The following is a 20283-nucleotide window of genomic DNA, read 5'->3' as shown; positions in this document are numbered from 1 at the left end:
GCAACAACGTCGCCTATGGGTACAAACCCACCGTTGCTGGACCAGACAGGGCTGGCAAAAAGTGCTCTTCGCTGACGAATCGCGGTTTTGTTTCACCAGGTGTGATGGTCGGATTCGCGTTTATAGTCGAAGGAATGAGCGTTACACCGAGGCCTGTACTCTGGGGCGGGATCGATTTGGAGGTGGAGGATCTGTCATGGTCTGGGGCGGTGTGTCACAGTATCATCGGACTGAGCTTGTTGTCATTGCAGGCAATCTCAGCGCTGTGCGTTACAGGGAAGACATCCTCCTCCCTCATGTGGTACACTTCCTACGGGCTCATCCTAACATGACCCTCCAGCATGACAATGCCACCAGCCATACTGCTCGTTCTGTGTGTGATTTCCTGCAAGACAGGAATGTGTTCTGCCATGGCCAGTGAAGAGCCCAGATCTCAATCCCATTGAGCAAGTCTGGGACCTTTTGGATCGAAGGGTGAGGGCTAGGGGCATTCTCCCCAGAAATGTCCAGGAACTTGTTCCAGAGTGCTCAGGACCTCAGACTGGGGTGAAGGTTCACCTTCCAACAGGACAACAACCCTAAGCACACAGCCAAGACAACGCAGGAATGGCTCTGGGACAAGCCTCTGAATGTCCTTGAGTGGCCCAGCCAGAGCCCGGACTTGAACGCAATCGAACATCTCCAGAGAGGCCTGAAAATAGCTGTGGAGCGACACTCCCCATCCAACCTGACAGAGCTTGAGAGGATCTGCAGAGAAGAATGGGAGAAACTCCTCAAATACAGGTGTGCCACATTTGTAGTGGCATACCCAAGAAGACTCGAGGCTGTATTCGCTGCCAAATATGCTTCAACAAAGTACTGAGTAAAGGGTCTGAATACTTACAGTTGAAGTCGGAAGTTTACATACACCTTAGCCAAATACATTTAAACTCAGTTTTTCACAATTCCTGACATTTGATCCTAGTAAAAATTCCCTGTCTTAGGTCCGTTAGGATCACCACTTTATTTTAAGAATGTGAAATGTCTAAATAAAAGTAAAGAGAATGATTTATTTCAGATTTGATTTCTTTCACCACATTCCCAGTGGGTCAGACGTTTACATACACTCAATTAGTATTTGTTAGCATTGCCTTTAAATTGTTTAAATCGGGTAGCCTTCCACAAGCGTCCCACAATAAGTTGGGTGAATTTTGGCCCATTCCTCCTGACAGAGCTGGTGTAACTGAGTCAGGTTTGTAGGCCACCTTGCTCGCACACGACTTTTCAGTTCTGCCCACAAATGTTCTATAGGATTGAGGTCAGGGCTTTGAGATGGCCACTCCAATACCTTGACTTGGTTGTCCTTAAGCCATTTGGCCACAACTTTGGAAGTATGCTTGGGGTCATTGTCCATTTGGAAGACCCATTTGCGACCAAGTTTTAACTTCCTGACTGATGTCAGAGATGTTGCTTCAATATATCCACATAATTTTCCTCCCTCATGATACCATGTATTTTGTGAAGTGCACCAGTCCCTCCTGCAGCAAAGCACCCCCACAACATGATGCTGCCACCCCGTGCTTCACGGTTGGGATGGTGTTCTTCAGCTTGCAAGCCTCCCCCTTTTACCTCCAAACATAACAATGGTCATTATGGCCAAATAGTTATATTTTTGTTTCATCATACCAGAGGACATTTCTCCAAAAAGTACGATCTTTGTCCCCATGTCAGTTGCAAATCATAGTCTGGCTTTTTTATGCCGGTTTTGGAGCAGTGGCTTCTTCCTTGCTGAGTGGCCTTTCAGGTTATGTCGATATTGGACTCGTTTTACTGTGAATATAAATACTTTTGTACCGGTTTCCTCCAGCATCTTCACAACGTCCTTTGCTGTTGTTCTGGGATTGATTTGCACTTTTTTCACCAAAGTACATTAATCTCTAGGAGACAGAACGCATCTCCTTCCTGAGCAGTATGACGGCTGCATGGTCCCATGGTGTTTATACTTGTATACTCTTATTTGTACAGATGAACGTGGTACCTTCAGACGTTTGGAAATTGCTCCCAAGGATGAACCAGACTAGTGGAGGTCTGCAATTTTTTTCTGAAGTCTTAGCTGATATCTCCATGATGTCAAGCAAAGAGGCACTGTTTGAAGGTAGGCCTTGAAATAAATCCACAGGTACACCTCCAATTGACTCAAATGATGTCCATTAGCCTATCAGAAGCTTCTAAAGCCATGACATAATTTTCTGGAATTTTCCAAGCTGTTTAACGGCAGTCAACTTAGTGTATGTAAACTTCTGACCCACTGGAATTGTGATAAGTGAAATAATCTTTCTGTAAACAATTGTTGGAAAAATTATTTGTGTCATGCACAAAGTTGATGTCCTCACTGACTTGCCAAAACTATAGTTTGTTAACAAGAAATTTGTGGAGTGGTTGAAAAACGAGTTAATGACTCCAACCTAAGTGTATGTAAACTGCCGACTTCAACTGTATGTAAATGTGATATTTCAGTATTACATTTTTTATTCATTTTCAAAAATGTATAAACAACTTTTTTATTTGTCATTATGGGTTAGTGTGTAGATTGAGGGAATTATTATTATTTAAAAAAAATCTATTTTAGAATAAGGCTGTAAAGTGACAAAGTGTGGAAAAAGTAAAGGATTCTGAACACTTTCCAAAGGCACTGTACCTGCGTATAGCCCCAAATACACCACTGGATGCACCAGTAAATGATCTTATCACACAGAAAGACAGTTGTGAAAAGATAACTGCTCTTACGTATTCTTGGGTGAAATCTATGAGATTCTGTAGGTCAATGTCATCCCGGTACGCCCGGATGTTGTTGTTAATGAAGAAGTTGAGCTGGTCCTTTATCCAGTCCTTGAAGACGAAGGCCAAGACTCCAGCTGTCAGCTCCAGGAAGAAGATGATCCCCAGGAACACAGAGAACTGGAACAGAGTGACATTGGCCAACACTTAATATGGAATAGCCAGCAAGAAAAATTGGTTCAAATCACTTAAAAAAATCTTATGCCTGAGATCCCGCTAACGGGATCGATATGACAACAGCCAGTGAAAGTGCAGGGCGCCAAACAGAAATCTCATAATTAAAATTCCTCAAACATACAATTATTTCACTCCATTTTAAAAGATACACTTCTTGTTAATCCCACCACAGTGTCCGATTTCAAATAGGCTTTACGGTGAAAGGTACCACAAACGATTATGTTAGGTGAGTGCCTATTCACAGAAAAACACAGCCATTTTTCCAGCCAAAGAGAGGAGTCACAAAAAGCAGAAATAGAGATAAATGAATCACTAACCTTTGATGATCTTCATCAGATGACACTCACAGGACTTCGTGTTACACAATACATGTATGTTTTGTTCAATAAAGTTCATATTTATATCAAAACATCTCAGTATACATTGGCGTGTTATGTTCAGTAGTTCCAAAAACATCCGGTGATTTTGCAGAGAGCCACATCAATTTACAGAAATACTCATCATAAATGTTGATGAAAATACAAGTGTTATACATGGAACTTTAGATAAACTTCTCAATGCAACCGCATGTCAGATTTAAAAAAAAGCTTTACAGAAAAAGCAAACCATGCAATAATCTGAGTACAGCACTCAGAGACCAAAACAAGCCAAACAGATATCCACCATGTTGTGTAGTCAACAGAAGTCAGAAATAGGCATTATAAATATTCACTTACCTTTGATAATCTTCATCAGAATGCCCTCCCAGGAATCCCAGTTCCATAATAAATGTTTGATTTGTTCGATAAAGTTCACAATTTATGTCCAAATACTACTTTTGTTAGCGAGTTTGGTAAACAAATCCAATCTCACGACGCGCTTGCAAGTCCAGCAGAAAGTCCAAAAAGTTATATTACAGTTTGTAGAAGCATGTCAAACGAAGTATAGAAACAATCTTTAGGACGTAAAATAAATCTTCAATAATGTTCCAACCAGAGAATTCCTGTCTGTAGAAATGCAATGGAACAGAGCTTGCGAGACTGAGCTTGTGGCTCTCTGACAGACCTCTGACTCATTACCCTCTCATTCGCCCCCACTTCACAGTAGAAGCATCAAACAAGGTTATAAGGACTGTTGACATCTAGTGGAAGCCTTAGGAAGTGCAATATGACCAATATCCCACTGTGAATTCGATAGGCCAAGAGTTGAAAAATGACAAACCTCAGATTTCCCACTTCCTGGTTGGATTTTTCTCAGGTTTTTGCCTGCCATATGTGTTCTGTTATACTCACAGACATCATTCAAACAGTTTTAGAAACTCCAGAGTGTTTTCTACCCAAATATACTACTAATATGCAAAGCTTAGCTTCTGGGACTGAGTAGCAGGCAGTTTACTCTGGGCACCTTATTCATCCAAGCTACTCAATACTGCCCCCTGCCATAAGAAGTTAATGAGCAGGTTGTATACTGGTTGCGATAGGAGCTTTTGTAAATGTATTTTTATTATTTTCAAATGTAAAAAAAATTGTGTCCCATCTCCCCTCTTCAGAGGACAAAAATAACTTTTAGTTTTTTTTTGTTACATGTACATTCTACACACGTTTTACATAAATGGCACTTTTTTCACAGTAGTTACATAGGAAGAATATAGTTATTTGATATACATTATATATATCTGGATATAATTAAAAACATTCTGTATACATTATATATCGTGTTTTCAGTCATATTATTATGACACTATTATAGAATATGAGCTTTATAACCCACCCCTCAGCTACTCTCAGTCCATCCCACCTATCTATGTAAACCACACTTATGATTTCCATGTGCCATATATTTTTCAACTGTGCTGTGATGTTTCACATAAATTCTGAACCTTTCTAATCACTTAGTACTTACAGATTGTAAATTAAAGATGAATATTTATAATAAAAGTATTATTATATTGTTGATTGATTTGCCTATGGCTTTCCAAATCTCCCAACAGTGCTAATTGATTTGTGTCATGACGTGCCCTGGGGGGGGAGGATCATAGCCCCCCCCCCCCCCCCCCCTCTCCACAGTTTCATGACTTAACGACAGGTCGTAAATTCCTGGAAGGGACCCGCTCCCCCTTTGGACATGCAGTATGGTGAGAGGGGATTTCACAGTGGAACAAAGAGTTTCTCTTTCTTCAACTCCTAATCCCCAAAATTGGAGGATTAAACGATATTTCTAGTTTTGAGAAATATGGGAATGGTCCGCGGGTATTTAATGAACAAAGTTGTTTCATTTGGTGAAGGACAGGAAACACACATAACATCTCCTAGTGTACATTTCCCGGCTGTCAGGTTTACATCTAAATATTGTGAAACGTGATTAAACATTAAACTATTTGTGGAAAGATGTAATGTGATGTCAACCTTCTAAATGAGAAAATATCAACCTTCTAAATGAGAAAATATAGGTTTCCATATAGTTAACCACATCAATGGCCACGCCCACGTGAGCATAGACATTACGTCGGCATCATGGACCACCCTTTTCTCTGAAGTGTATAAAACCCACTCCTGATGAAATTCACATTAGACTAGAAAACATGCAGCTGAAGCTATGTGTGAAATTGGTTAAAACTACAAGACCAGAAGCCCATACCACACGGAGCATTGGCTACATGGCTGGAAATGGTTCAACTCTGAGACTATTGATCACTACAGAATAAGTGAGAAATTCTAGACAAACTAATTACTAGTCTGCAGCTAGAAATGACATAAACCTAGAACGAGAATAGCGACAACCGCAGAACAACATCTATTCTAACATTCCAGAATGGTATCTATACTAACCACCTATGACTTTGATCTTCAGGGAAACACAACCAGAGACTTTTCTGTTGATTCTCTCCAGCAGATGGACCGGCGACCACAAAGAAAGACAGCAAGACATACACTCGTAAATATGTTGAATGAGCGGTCATTCATGTAAAGTATTAGCAATTTCTATGAGTGTAGTTTTATCCATTCTGTTCTCCCGCTCTTTCTCAGTCCCCACCCCTTTTCTTTTGTCTCCCAAGCCGGCATATCGGCTTAGCTCACTAGGGACTTTTCTATCATGTTATCAATGCATTGTGTTAGTAACCAATAATGCATTGTGTTAGTAATCTACTGTTTGTTTGTTATGTATTTCTGTGATTAACTAAGTTAGTTAGGAAAGAAATAATTAAGCCAATTTGTATATCGCTGATTCATAATTTATGCTAGAGTTCATGAAAATAACCAAGAATTTTACAACGTTTGGAATGAGACTAACGAAAGGTAAAGAGTTATAGACATTAATAGATGACTGTACTCGATAAGATATGAAAATATCTGAAGAGTCAATTCAGGAAATACTCTATTAAAAAAATTCTGTGGTGCCCCAACTTCCTAGTTAATTAAAGTTTACATGATTAGTTTAATCGCGTAATAATAATTACACTTATAGAATTTATTTGATTAAATAACTGTCTTCACATTTAATGATAGTCCAGACACGACACTTGGTTATGACATCATGAAAGAATTATGTGATCTCTACAACCAGCAAACCAGTTTACAGCCAGGATATGAAGTCATTATGTTTTCGCATTCCATCTTTTCCCCACTGGATAGAAGCATAGCACAGTATATGAAACATGAACAAATGCTACATATTTGTAGATAAAGCAACTGAACTTAAAAAACTGAGCTAATCAACACTGCCAACCAAATATATTATGCAAACACATTAGTAATCACTGTTGTTGTTTTCAAGCTTTCTACTATCAGCTACCCCTTCCATCACCCAGTTCAAGAGAACCCGGGGGTGTAACCAAGCCATCAGAGAGAGAATTAATCTATTCTGGACCTCTAACAATTCATTGCCAATCTATTCAACATTGCATTGACATTATCTAAGATGTTGCCTTGGTTTATAAGACTCTCAATATAAAGCTTTTTGTCATAAACCTAAACCTCCCTTTCATCTACACTCCTGGAAAAAAAGGATTCTGAAAGGGTTCTTCGGCTGTCCCCATAGGATAACGCTTTTCGGTTTCAGGTAGAAGCCTTTTGAGTTCCATGTAAAACCCTCTGTGGAAAGGGTTCTACATGGAACCCAAAAGGGCTCTACCTAGAACCAAAAAGGTTATTCAAAGGGTTCTCCTATGGGGACAGCCAAAATAACCCTTAAAGGTTCTAGATAGCACCTTTTTTCTAAGAGTGTACAATATTTATATCAAAGGCCCACCAATCACAAATGGGGAAAAAAAATCTGTTTGTTAAACTGGTTTTCTGGTTGAGAACAAAATGGTCTCTGTTACCTAAGGTCTCTTTCGTGACAACATCAAGAAGTCCTGGGAAAGATTTTGGTTGATATCTGTTCAACCATATTACGACCTGATAAAAATATCATTTTCTGGTTGTTAAAAAGATGTTAAAAAAACATCCTTAAACAAACTGACCTAACCATGACTTCCTAAAAGACATCACATTGTAATAAAATACATCATTAAAGACATAATTGAGAGCAATAATTCACCAGTCCAAACAAAACAAAAACACACACCTGCTCCGTAAAGCTGTGTGCTCTGGTTTAGTACACACATTATAGTGGACCTACAGTTGAAGTCGGAAGTTTACATCCACCTAAGCCAAATACATTTAAACTCAGTTTTTCACAATTCCTGACATTTAATCCTAGTAAAAATTCCCTGTCTTAGGTCAGTTAGGATCACCACTTTATTTTAAGAATGTGAAATGTCAGAATAATAGTAGAGAGAATGATTTATTTCAGCTTTTATTTCTTTCATCACATTCCCAGTGGGTCAGCAGTTTACATACACTCAATTAGTATTTGGTAGCATTGCCATTAAATGATTTAACTTGGGTCAAATCTATCGGGTAGCCTTCCACAAGCGTCGCACAATAAGTTGGTTGAATTTTTTGGCCCATTCCTCCTGACATAGCTGGTGTAACTGAGTCAGGTTTGTAGGCTTCCTTGCTCGCACACACTTTTTCAGTTCTGCTCACACATTTTCTATGGGATTGAGGTCAGGGCTTTGTGATGGCCACTCCAATACCTTGACTTTGTTGTCCTTAAGCCATTTTGCAGCAACTTTGGAAGTATGCTTGGGGTCATTGTCCATTTGGAAGACCCATTTGTGACCAAGCTTTTTCCTCCAAACATAACAATGGTCATTATGGCCAAAAGGTTATATTTTTGTTTAATCAGACTGGAGGACATGATCTTTGTCCCCATGAGCAGTTGCAAATTGTAGTCTGGATTTTTTTATAGCGGTTTTGGAGCAGTGATTTCTTCCTTGCTGAGCGGCCTTTAAGGACATGTCGATATAGGACTCGTTTTACTGTGGATAAAGATACTTTTGTACCGGTTTCCTCCAGCATCTTCACATCGTCCTTTGCTGTTGTTCTGGGATTGATTTGCACTTTTTGCACTAAGGTTCGTTCATCTGTAGGAGACAGAACGCGTCTTCTTCCTGAGCAGTATGACGGCTGCATGGTCCCATGGTGTTTATACTTGCGTACTCTTGCTTGTACAGATGAACGTGGTACTTTCAGGCTTTTGGAAATTGCTCCCAAGGATGAATCAGACTAGTGAGGTCTGCAATTTTTTTCTGCTGGTTTCTTTTGATTTTCCCATGATGTCAAGCAAAGAGGCACTTGCTTTGAAGGTAGGCCTTGAAATAAATCCACAGGTACACCTCCAATTGACTCAAATTATGTCAATTGGCCTATCAGAAGCTTCTAAAGCCATGACATCATTTTCTGGAATTTTCCAAGCTGTTCAACTTTTTTGGGATAGGGGGCAGCATTTTCACTTTTGGATGAATAGCGTGCCCAGAGTGAACTGCCTCCTACTCTGTCCCAGATGCTAATAAATGCATATTATTATTCGTATTGGATAGAAAACTCTGAAGTTTCTAAAACTGTTTGAATGATGTCCGTGAGTATAACATAACTCATATGGCTGTCACGCCCTGATCAAAGTATTTTGGGTTTATTTTCATTTATTTGGTCAGGCCAGGGTGTGGCATGGGGTTTTGTATGTGGTGTGTTGGGTTTGTAGCTTAGTGGTTTGTTCTAGTGAAGTCTATGGCTGTCTGAAGTGGTTCTCAATCAGAGGCAGGTGTTTATCGTTGTCTCTGATTGGGAACCATATTTAGGCAGCCATATTCTTTGGGTGTTTTGTGGGTGATTGTCCTTAGTGTTAGTTTGCACCAGTTTAGGCTGTTTCGGTTTTCACATTACGTTTATTGTTTTTGTATTGATTCGTGTTTACGTTGTTTTATTAAACATGAATCTCAATAGCCACGCCGCATTTTGGTCCGATCCTTGCTACACGTCCTCGTCCGAGGAGGAGATAGAAGAAAGCCGTTACAGAATCACCCACCACAACAGGACCAAGCGGCGTGGTGACAGGCAACAGCAGCGAAAGGAGGAGTGGACATGGGAGGTCGTTATGGACAGCAGGAGCATGGACTATACTACTTGGGAGGAGATAGACAGGTGGGCGGTCGACCCAGGGAGAGTGCCGGAGCCCGCCTGGGATTCGCTGGAGCAGTGCGAGGAAGGTTATCGGAGAATGGAGTTGGTGAAGCAAGCACGGCGGCGCGCAAGGAAGCCCGGGAGTCAGCCCCAAAAATGTATTGGGGGGGGCTAACAGGGAGTATGGCTACGCCAGGTAGGAGACCTGGGCAAACTCCCTGTGCTTACCGGGGGGCACTGGCAGGGCGACCGGGACCATTCAACCGGGTAAGGTTGGGCAGGCTCGGTGCTCAAGAGTTCCAGTGCGCCTGCACGGTCCGGTCTACCCAGTACCACCTCCACACCCCAGCCCTCCGGTAGCAGCTCCCCGCACCAGGCTTCCTGTGCGTGTCCTCGGCCCAGTACCACCAGTGCCAGCACCACGCATCAGGCCTACAGTGCGCCTCGCCTGTTCAGCGCAGTTGGAGCCTTCCTCCTCTCCAGCGCTGCCGGAGTCTCCCGCCTGTTCAGCGCAGTTAGAGCCTCCCTCCTCTCCAGCGCTGCCGGAGTCTCCCGCCTGTTCAGAACTGCCAGTCTGCAAGGAGCTGCCAGTCTGCAAGGAGCTGCCAGTCTGCAAGGAGCTGCCAGTCTGCATAGAGCTGCCAGTCTGCAAGGAACTGCCAGTCTGCAAGGAGCTGCCAGTCTGCATGGAGCTGCCAGTCTGCATAGAGCTGCCAGTCTGCAAGGAGCCGCCAGAGCTGCCAGTCTGCAGGATGCCGCCAAAGCTGCCAGTCTGCAGGATGCCGCCAAAGCTGCCAGTCTGCAAGGAGCCGCCAGAGCTGCCAGTCTGCATGGAGCAGTCAGAGCCGCCAGTCAGCATGGAGCAGCCAGGGCCGCCAGTCAGCAGGGAGCAGCCAGAGCCGCCAGTCAGCATGGAGCAGCCAGTCAGCATGGAGCAGCCAGAGCAGCCAGTCAGCATGGAGCAGCCAGAGCTGCCAGTCAGCATGGAGCAGCCAGTCAGCATGGAGCATCCAGAGCAGCATGGAGCAGCCAGAACTGCCAGTCAGCCAGACTCTTCCAGATCTGCCAGTCAGCCAGACTCTTCCAGATCTGCCAGTCCGCCAAGACTCGTCCAGATCTGCCAGTCAGCCAGACTCTTCCAGATCTGCCAGTCAGCCAGACTCTTCCAGATCTGCCAGTCAGCCAGACTCTTCCAGATCTGCCAGTCAACCAGACTCTTCCAGATCTGCCAGTCAACCAGACACTTCCAGATCTGCCAGTCAGCCAGACTCTTCCAGATCTGCCAATCAACCAGACTCTTCCAGATCCGCCAGTCAGCCAGGATCTACCAGAACCACCAGCCAGCCAGGATCTGCCGGATCCAACTACCTGCCTGAGCTTCCTCTCAGTGCTGAGCTTCCTCGCAGTGCTGAGCTTCCTCGCAGTGCTGAGCTGCCCCTCAGTCCCGAGCTGCCCCTCAGGCCCGAGCTGCCCCTCAGGCCCGAGCTGCCCCTCAGGCCCGAGCTGCCCCTCAGGCCCGAGCTGCCCCTCAGTCCAGTGGGGTTCTGGGTGAGGACTACTAGGCCATGGTCGGCGGCGAGGGTGGACTATCCAGGGACGCGAGGAGGAGGGACTAAGACTTTGATAGAGTGGGGTCCACCTCCCGCGCCGGAGCCGCCACCATGGACAGACGCCCACCCGGACCCTCCCCTATGGTTTTTGGTGTGCGTCCGGGAGTCCGCACCTTGGGGGGGGATTCTGTCACGCCCTTGTCGAAGTATTTTGGGTTTATTTTCATTTATTTGGTCAGGCCAGGGTGTGGCATGGGGTTTTGTATATGGTGTGTTGGGTTTGTAGCTTAGTGGGGTGTTCTAGTGAAGTCTATGGCTGTCTGAAGTGGTTCTCAATCAGAGGCAGGTGTTTATCGTTGTCTCTGATTGGGAACCATATTTAGGCAGCCATATTCTTTGGGTGTTTTGTGGGTGATTGTCCTTAGTGTCATCTGTGTTAGTTTGCACCAGTTTAGGCTGTTTCGGTTTTCACATTACGTTTATTGTTTTTGTATTGATTCGTGTTTACGTTGTTTTATTAAACATGAATCTCAATAGCCACGCCGCATTTTGGTCCGATCCTTGCTACACCTCCTCATCCGAGGAGGAGATAGAAGAAAGCCGTTACAATGGCAGGCAAAAAGCTGAGAAAAAATCCAACCAGGAAGTGGGAAATCTGAGGTTTATAGTTTTTCAACTCAGCCCCCATTGAAGACACAGGGTGATATTAGTTATGTTTCACTTCCCAAGGCTTCCACTAGATGTCAACAGTATTTAGAAACTGTTTTGAGGATTCTACTCTAAAGGAGGGGCTCATCACTTCATTTGTACAGACAAAGGAATTGTCCGGTTGGAACATTAATGAAGTTTTATGTTAAAAACATCCTAAAGATTTATTCCATACTTAGTTTGGCATGTTTCTACGGGCTGTAATGGCCAGACCTGAACGAGCTTTTGGATTTGTTTACCAAACGCCCGAACAAAAGAAGATATTTGGACATAACTGATGGACATTATCGAACAAATCAAACATTTATGGTGGAACTGGGGTTCCTGGGAGTGCATTCTGATGAAGATCATCAAAGGTAAGTGAATATTTAAAATGCTATTTCTGAGTAATGTTGACTACCCAATAGTAGTGGGTAGGTTGCTTTGTTGTTTAAAGGCTGTACTCAGATTATTGCATGGTTTGCATTCTCCGTTAAGTTTTTTTGAAATCTGACACAGCGGTTGCATTAAGGAGAAGTTTATCGAAAGTTCCATGTATAATAGTCGTATCTTTATCAATGTTTATTTTGAGTACTTCTGTAAATTGATGTGGCTCTCTGCAATAATATCACCACATATTTTAGAACTACTGAACGTAACGCGCCAATGTAAACTCAGATTTTTTTATATAAATATTAACTTTATCAAACAAAACATACATGTAGTGTGTAACATGAAGTCCTATGAGTGTCATCTGCTGAAGATCATCAAAGGTTAGTTATTAATTTTATCTCTATTTCTGCTTTTTGTGACTCCTCTCTTTGGCTGGAAAAAATGGCTGTGTTTTTCTGTGACTTGGTGGTGACCTAACAATCGTTTGTGGTGCTTTCGCTGTAAATCCTTTTTGAAATCAGACACTGTGGCTGGATTAACGAGAATTGTATCTTTAAAATGGTGTAAAATACTTGTATGCTTGAGGAATTTTAATTATGAGATTTCTGTTGTTTTGAATTTGGCGCCCTGCACTTTCACTGGCTGTTGGGAGGCGGAACCCCAGTCCTAGACAGGTTAAAGGCACAGTCAAATTAGTGTATGTAAACTTCTAACCAACTGGAATTGTGATACAGTGAATTATAAGTGAAATAATCTGTCTGTAAACAATTGTTGGAAAAATTACTTGTGTCATGCACAAAGTAGATGTCCTAACCGACTTGCCAAAACTATAGTTTGCTAACAAGAAATGTGTGGAGTGGTTGAAAAACTAGTTTTAATGACTCTAACCTAAGTGGATGTAAACGTCCGACTTCAACTGTATAATTGCTTGGTAGGGTAGGGTTAAGTATTGACAAGGGGAGGAAAAATACTTCCAATGTTATGTCATATCAATGTAAAATATAATGGTCTCGAATAAAAAGGGGAACATACAAACTTGAGAAGGAAAGAGTTCTCCCTCAGTGCTCCGATGCAGCCGGCAAAGCCAAGGATAAACATAACTCCTCCCACCACCAGGAAGAGCCAGACGGGGTCAAAGCCCCCCAGGTCTGTGATGGACGAGATGTTGGAGAGCACACCCTGGAGAGAGAGAGAGAGAGAGAGATATCACTAGATATAATTGACTCATGAAGAGTCAATTAGTCATGTTATTTATTCATAGTCAATCATGTCAACTGTTTTAAAGAGTTTGAAACATGGAGCTTGAGCAATGGAGACCTTATTGGACATACAAAAATGATTCCACTCTAGGACTCTCATGACAAAGACACGGGCATTTTGGGCTCCCGAGTGGCACAGCGGTCTAAGGCACTGCATCTCAGTTGAAGAGTCGTCACTACAGTCCCTAGTTCAAATCCAGGCTGAATCACATCCGGCCGTGACTGGGAGTCCCATAAGGCGGAGCACAATTGGCCCAGTGTCATCTGGGTTTGGTCGGGGGAGGCCGTAATTGTAAATAGGAATTTGTTCTTAACTGGCTTGCCTAGTTAAATAAATAAAAAAAACATATACATGCATGCACGCACACATCCACACCAGGATATGTACACGCACACACATATATGCATGACAGCTTGGAAATATGAGCCAAAAGAGGAGAAACCCATTTTTTCATTGTGTTATCCCTAATAAATACAAATGAACCTGTGAATGTCCAATCCATTCAGGAGCTATTGTGTAGTCACGCTTCCCACAGGAAAACTCCAGTGTTTTCACTTTTTTTGACAGAAATGATCGCATGCAGGGCAGGTGGATGTGGAATACTCTTTAACATGGGTCAGTCTCGTCATAGACTTATAAACCTGTGATCTATTACCATGGCATATGATACTTCTTTATTGGTAGAACAGAAATAATAAATAACACTAGGATCTCTTCTGTAACACTTAAAGCCTGCAAGCATAATGCTTTATTAAGCATGTATATGAGCCTTTATAATGTGTTATAAACAGGCTTATATTGACTCAAATTGGCTGGTATTTAGTCTGGATCATTATTAAATAATTATAAGACATTATGCTCAAAAAGTCTTACAATGCATTATAACTGCATCATAATGCACTATACCTGCAGACACTTGCAATGTGTTTCGAATTCTTTGAGCAGTCAGCTAGCAGATCATTAGTTATCTATAGGATACAGGACACCCAGGGATCTCAGCTGGACTCACCTTCTCGCTCCATGCCCAAAGTCCTATGCCAAGGAACGCCACTCCAAGTAACTGTGAACCACGAGAGAGAGAGAAAGTATTTTAGATATGACTTATTAATATAAAACTAGAGACATCCTCTCTGGCTTATCTACTGAGTTGTGGTTGAGGAAAGTTATTCCACCATTAATCAACCATCAAGACATGAAAAATGTGCACAGGTATGCTGTACTGAATATTGTTGGGGTTAACATCAACCAATTATTGCTGTTATGTAGGAGGATTCCTCAATTTTTTGGGGCCAGGAATTTAGAACTGCCATAACTCTATGGACTAATACGCAAAATTCTATAACCCTGAAATAATGTGAGCAAAAATACTACAGCACAATAGCCTCCTGCATTTCCATCAATGCGATACCCGTAAAAGCAATTGATGAGGGAGAAACTGTACAGGCATTTCATTAACTGGGTTATCATCTTGTGCTAAAGCACATGGACTGAACCACTGTTTAGGTTACATAATAGTCGTCACAGTATCCAGGACAGACCCTGAAATGTACATGGCCCTAGTGTCGGAGACTTTCTAGGGCCTCCTCCAACACTAGGGCCTCCTACACTAGGATGAATCTTTAAAAGCAATTTGAAAGCATAATAAAGGAAGCACAAATTTTCTGCAGAGATACAGTTGGCTCTTTCAGTGCTTTGATTTAAGAACAGGTAATCTGTGTGCCATGTATCTTAAATTATAACATTGTAGGTATGACATGGCCCTCAAACCTAAGCCTTACACTTGCCTGTAGCTCTTCCCTGCCCTCAAGATGGTAAAATGGTAAAATAAATGACTCTGCAATTAAATTATATAAGAAACTTTTTTGATATGACGTTGACCACAAGAGTTGGGAAAACAGCACAAACAGATCTTAGACAAGGCTAGATTAGGCCTTGACTAGTTCTGGACTAAAGAGCACTCTAAGTGCCAGTTTCCATGATACAGATTAAGCCTAGTGCTGGCTTAAAAACCATATTGAAATTGAGATTGTCCATTGAAAATGATTATTAGTCCAAGAGGCTTATATTCAGGAAACTGGCTCAGAATCGCCAAATAGAAAGCGCTTTTTAGTCCAGGACTAGGCTTAATTGTGTACAGTGAACCTGCCTATAGGTTTTATATCAATGGATCTACATCCTTACAACAGAAGTCATATATACTTGAATTAATATAGTGCGCATCCATCCGTAACAATTAGATTTGCCGCACTGTGTTTTAGAGCGCCGTAGTGTACATTTAACCTGAAGTTCACTTCACCTGTCAAGTTATGCTGTACAAGATGTGAGGATCTACCGTATATGAAAATAAATAATTATCCCAAAATTATTAATGTTATTTTTTGTTGTTTTATAAGACAAGGATTCCATCAGTAGTCTACTGAATGTATAATCTAACCTATCAATCAGCACGGGAACATCTTACAATGGCAACAAATTGTAGACTATGGGAAGCACTGTGTCAACAGATATCACAGACTATATACCAGGTTATACTGTATGACTCAAACAATCAATCTGATATATAATGGTTCACTTCAGAAGACATAGTCGAAACACGTTGCATGCACCAGATCTGCATTTCTTTTCTGGTCTTTTTGGAGTGTATTGACGGCGAAAATGATATAATGTGTTACAACTTCAATACATTTGTATGTACAAAGATACCCTATCTATTTTGGATATAGATGTAATTCATGCCCCCTTATCCTTTAGTGCCACTCGACCTATTGTCACTTCAGTGAAGGCAATTTGCAATCACGAATTTGGGGTCCCACTTTAAATGGTCCCTTAGCATAGATTCGAATAGAATAGATACACTATTGTCAATTTCATAAGAAACAGACATTTGTATACTGTATATCTCAACCTGCCCCCATATACTGTGCTGTATATACACACGTTGAAAGGCGCAGTGTCAGCCATGGAGCAGCTCTTCTGGATGGAGAACAGTTTAAGTGTAAATGCCTTGCTCAGATGCACAAATGCAGTTGATGGTACCTGCCAGTACTGGCCAGTTTACGCCTGGCCCGAGGCTTGAAACAGCAACCTTCCAGCTACTGGTCCAACTAGGCTCCCTGCCTCCATGGTAGGCAGGCACAATTAAATGATTGTAGAGATAAATATTAATATGATAATACAGTATTGTGACAGTAGACTACTTAGGCTACAACTTGAGTAATTACATGTTAACATTACATTTGTAAACTCAACAAAATCCTTGACATTGTGCATGTCGCAAACATGTACGTGGAACAAGTAAACCTACCTAGACTTCAGTTACACTGTAGCCTACCTACACTCATCTGCCAGTTTATTAGGTACACCCATCTAGTACCGGGTCGTACCCCCTTTGCCTCCAGATCAGCCTGAATTCTTCGGGGCATGGATTCTACAAGTCAGAAACATTCCACAGGGATGTTGGTGGTACACAGTGGTACACCACCTGGCAGATGAGTGTAGGTAGGCTACAGTGTAACTGAAGTCTAGGTAGGTCTAGGTAGCCTGTATCGTTGGCAGGATGGGGCTGCTTAGGCCAAATCCTGACTCTGCCATCAGATGCATGACGCAACCGGAACCAGGCAATGTTTTTCCACTCCTCAATTGTCCAGTGTTGGTGATTGCGTGCCCACTGGAGCCCCTTCTTCTTGTTTTTAGCTGATAGGAATGGGTTCCAGTGTCATCTGCTGCAATTGCCCATCTGTGACAAGGATCGAAGAGTTGTGCATTCTGAGATGCAGTTCTGCACACCACTGCAGAACTGTTATTTGTCTGTTTGTGGCCCGGCTGATAGCTTGGACTAGCTTGCAATTCTCCTTCGACCACTCATCAACATGCTGTTTTCGCCCACAAGACTGCCGCTGACTTTTTTGTTTTGTTTTTTTGTCGCATCATTCTCGTCACTGTCGTGCGCGAAAAGTCCAGGACGGCTGTTTCTGAGATACTGGTAATGCTCAAAGTTGCTTTTTCTGCCCAGTCGAATGTTCAATCCAACAGTAACTGATTAATTTTTTTTATTTTTCCTTTATTTAACTAGGCAGGTCAGTTAAGAACGGCAGATGTTGTACCTTGTCAGCTCGGGGATTCGATCTTGCAACCTTTCGGTTACTAGTCCAACGCTCTAACCACTAGGCTACGCTGCCGCCCCAATGCCTCGAGGCCCGTCTGCCTGCTATATACAGTGCCTTGCGAAAGTATTCGGCCCCCTTGAACTTTGCGACCTTTTGCCACATTTCAGGATTCAAACATAAAGATATAAAACTGTATTTTTTTGTGAAGAATCAACAACAAGTGGGACACAATCATGAAGTGGAACGACATTTATTGGATATTTCAAACTTTTTTAACAAATAAAAAACTGAAAAATTGGGCGTTCCGTTTACTAGTCCAACGCTCTAACCACTAGGCTACCCTGCCGCCCCTGGCTAGACGGTACACTGTCCTTCTCTCTGCACATATCAAAGCTGCAGGCTTAAGTTAAATCTAGACTTGGTTTCCTCTATCGCAATCGCTTCTCTTTCACCCCAGCTGCCAAACTAACCCTGATTCAGATGACCATCCTAACCATGCTAGATTACGGAGACATCATTTATAGAACAATAGGTAAAGGTGCTCTTAAACGGCTAGATGTTCTTTACCATTCGGCCATCATATTTGCCACCAATGCTCCTTATAGGACACATTACTGCACTCTATACTCCTCTGTAAACTGGTCATCTCCGTATACCCGTCGCAAGACCCACTGGTTGATGCTTATTTATAAAACCCTCTTAGGCCTCACTCCCCCCTATCTGAGATATCTACTGCAGGCCTTATCCTCCACATACAACACCCATTCTGCCAGTCACATTCTGTTAAAGGTCCCCAAAGGTATTTTCAGTCCGCTGCAGCTAGCGACTGGAATGAGCTGCAACAAACACTCAAACTGGACAGTTTTATCTCAATCTCTGCTTTCAAAGACTCAACCTTGGACACTCTTACTGACAGTTGTGGCTGCTTTGTGTGATATATTGTTGTCTGTACCTTCTTGCCCTTTGTGCTGTTGTCTGTGCCCAATAATGTTTGAACCATGTTTTGTGCTGCTACCATGTTGTGTTGCTAACATGCTGTGTTGTCATGTGTTGCTGCCTTGCTATGTTGTTGTCTTAGGTCTATCTTGTTGTGATGTGTGTTTAGTCCTATATTTAAAAATTGTATTTATGTTTTATTTCAGGCCCCGTCCCCGCAGGAGGCCTTTTGCCTTTTGGTAGGCGGTAATTGTAAATAAGAATTTGTTCAAAACTGACTTGCCTAGTTAAATAAAGATTAAATATCAGATAAAGTAGATATTTTTCTCAATAGTCTGCATGTTGACATAATTGTCATGCACAGTGATGCCAAGATGTTGCAAAATAGAAACAATAGAGGGAGCATGTTATCAGATGTAAGCTGCTATAGTTTGCATTTCATTTAAGGAGTGCCATGAGCAGTAGGCCTACAAATTTAATGAAAAAAAATGACATCATGACGTAATCACAAATGGATGCTTAGAATTACAACAGCAAGAGGAAAGCTGCTTATCTAGGTCCGGACCCCGCGTTTATCAAAATAAACCATAATTCTACTATTTTAGTTCAACATTGCCGCATTTACCACCGATTCGGCTATTATTTGTGTCCCGTATGTTGGTCTCCTCATAAAGCACCTATTCAATGTTAATAATGGTCGACCAATAACCTAATGTGCACTGCATTCAGATTTCAATTCGATCAATTATGTTATTTATTGCATCCGTTGATGTAAGACTTTTAAAAAAAACATTAATGATACAAATTCCTTGCCCATTTCCCCCCATATGTGAAACGCAGGCCAAGGTTGAAAAGCATTTCAATATGATGTAGGCTAGTCTATAAAGCCATGACAGACACTGACAGACACTATCGTCATATAGCAGATTTACTTACCCAAAATATTATATTGAATCCAAATATGAAATATTTGATACAGCAACTGACTTCATGAGCCTTGAAATACTTTCCGGACATCATTTGGCTCGTATTTACAAATGTCGCCCACCAGAATAGGGCTAAATCACATCCAATCTGGTTTGGGTTCGACAGTTCGTTTCGGAAAACCCGCAGTTAACGGTTCAACCAGTAGAAATGTTCCGACAATTGTTCAGCGTGTAATAACGTTCAACATCTTGCTTCCTCTTTGACATGCGTAGGGTCACAAACTATCTGCTTTAAAACAAATATCGAATGTCGTATCCTATATATATATATATATATATATATATATATATATATATTTATTTTTCACCTACAGTGTATGAGCCCAACCAGATTAAAACCTTTCTTCTGTCTGGTCCATGATCTAGACATGGCTGTTATTTGATGGACGTGTCTGCCTACCAATGAGAGCTTTCATGTCATGACTATATATGCCACGTTCAAAACAACTGGGAACTCGGAACATGAAACTTGGAAATCTACGACTTCCGACTTCAGTGCGTTCACAACAACTTGGAAACAACTAGTTTTGAACAGTCACCCAACTCTGAAATCCTTTTTCTGGAGCTCCGATTTTCCGTCCTGAAGTTCACGGACGTCATGATTTGACCTCATATTTGTCCTAGTTCCCGGTTGTTTTGAACGCGACAATAGACCTTTAACAAAGATAGCCCACAGCCTGTAGTTTCCAACGGGAACAAATGAGTCATAGTTGGCAGAACAATTAGGAGGTGGGCAGAGCCAAGCACGAGCTAGCGATATCATATTGGCGCGTTCTAGCATGTATTTGCAAATTTCCGTAAGAGAACGCAAAAACTCGTTTCGCCCTAGCACTCCTGAACGTTTTATTTATAAAAAATGTTTGGCAAAGGGTAAAGTCTACAAATC

The 20283-nt window shown here is 42.0% G+C and overlaps 1 protein-coding gene across 1 annotated transcript in view; it reads right to left on the bottom strand.

Moving 5' to 3' along the window:
- Positions 1–19779, bottom strand: part of LOC110534273 (tetraspanin-5) — a 38725-nt gene extending 18946 nt beyond the window's left edge. The window contains exons 1-4 of the mRNA XM_021619035.2: positions 19348–19779; positions 14379–14429; positions 13142–13288; positions 2767–2937 (exon numbers count right to left, since the gene is read on the bottom strand). Of these exons, the coding sequence (XP_021474710.1) occupies positions 2767–2937; positions 13142–13288; positions 14379–14429; positions 19348–19431 (453 nt within the window). The 5' untranslated portion in view covers positions 19432–19779. The remainder of the gene's footprint in view (positions 1–2766; positions 2938–13141; positions 13289–14378; positions 14430–19347) is intronic.
- Between the last annotated feature and the right edge of the window lie 504 nt (positions 19780–20283).

Source organism: Oncorhynchus mykiss, chromosome 10 (assembly GCF_013265735.2).
Source record: "Oncorhynchus mykiss isolate Arlee chromosome 10, USDA_OmykA_1.1, whole genome shotgun sequence".
In the NCBI taxonomy this organism is placed as follows: Eukaryota; Metazoa; Chordata; class Actinopteri; order Salmoniformes; family Salmonidae; genus Oncorhynchus; species Oncorhynchus mykiss.
This window is presented reverse-complemented; position numbering and strand designations above follow the sequence as displayed.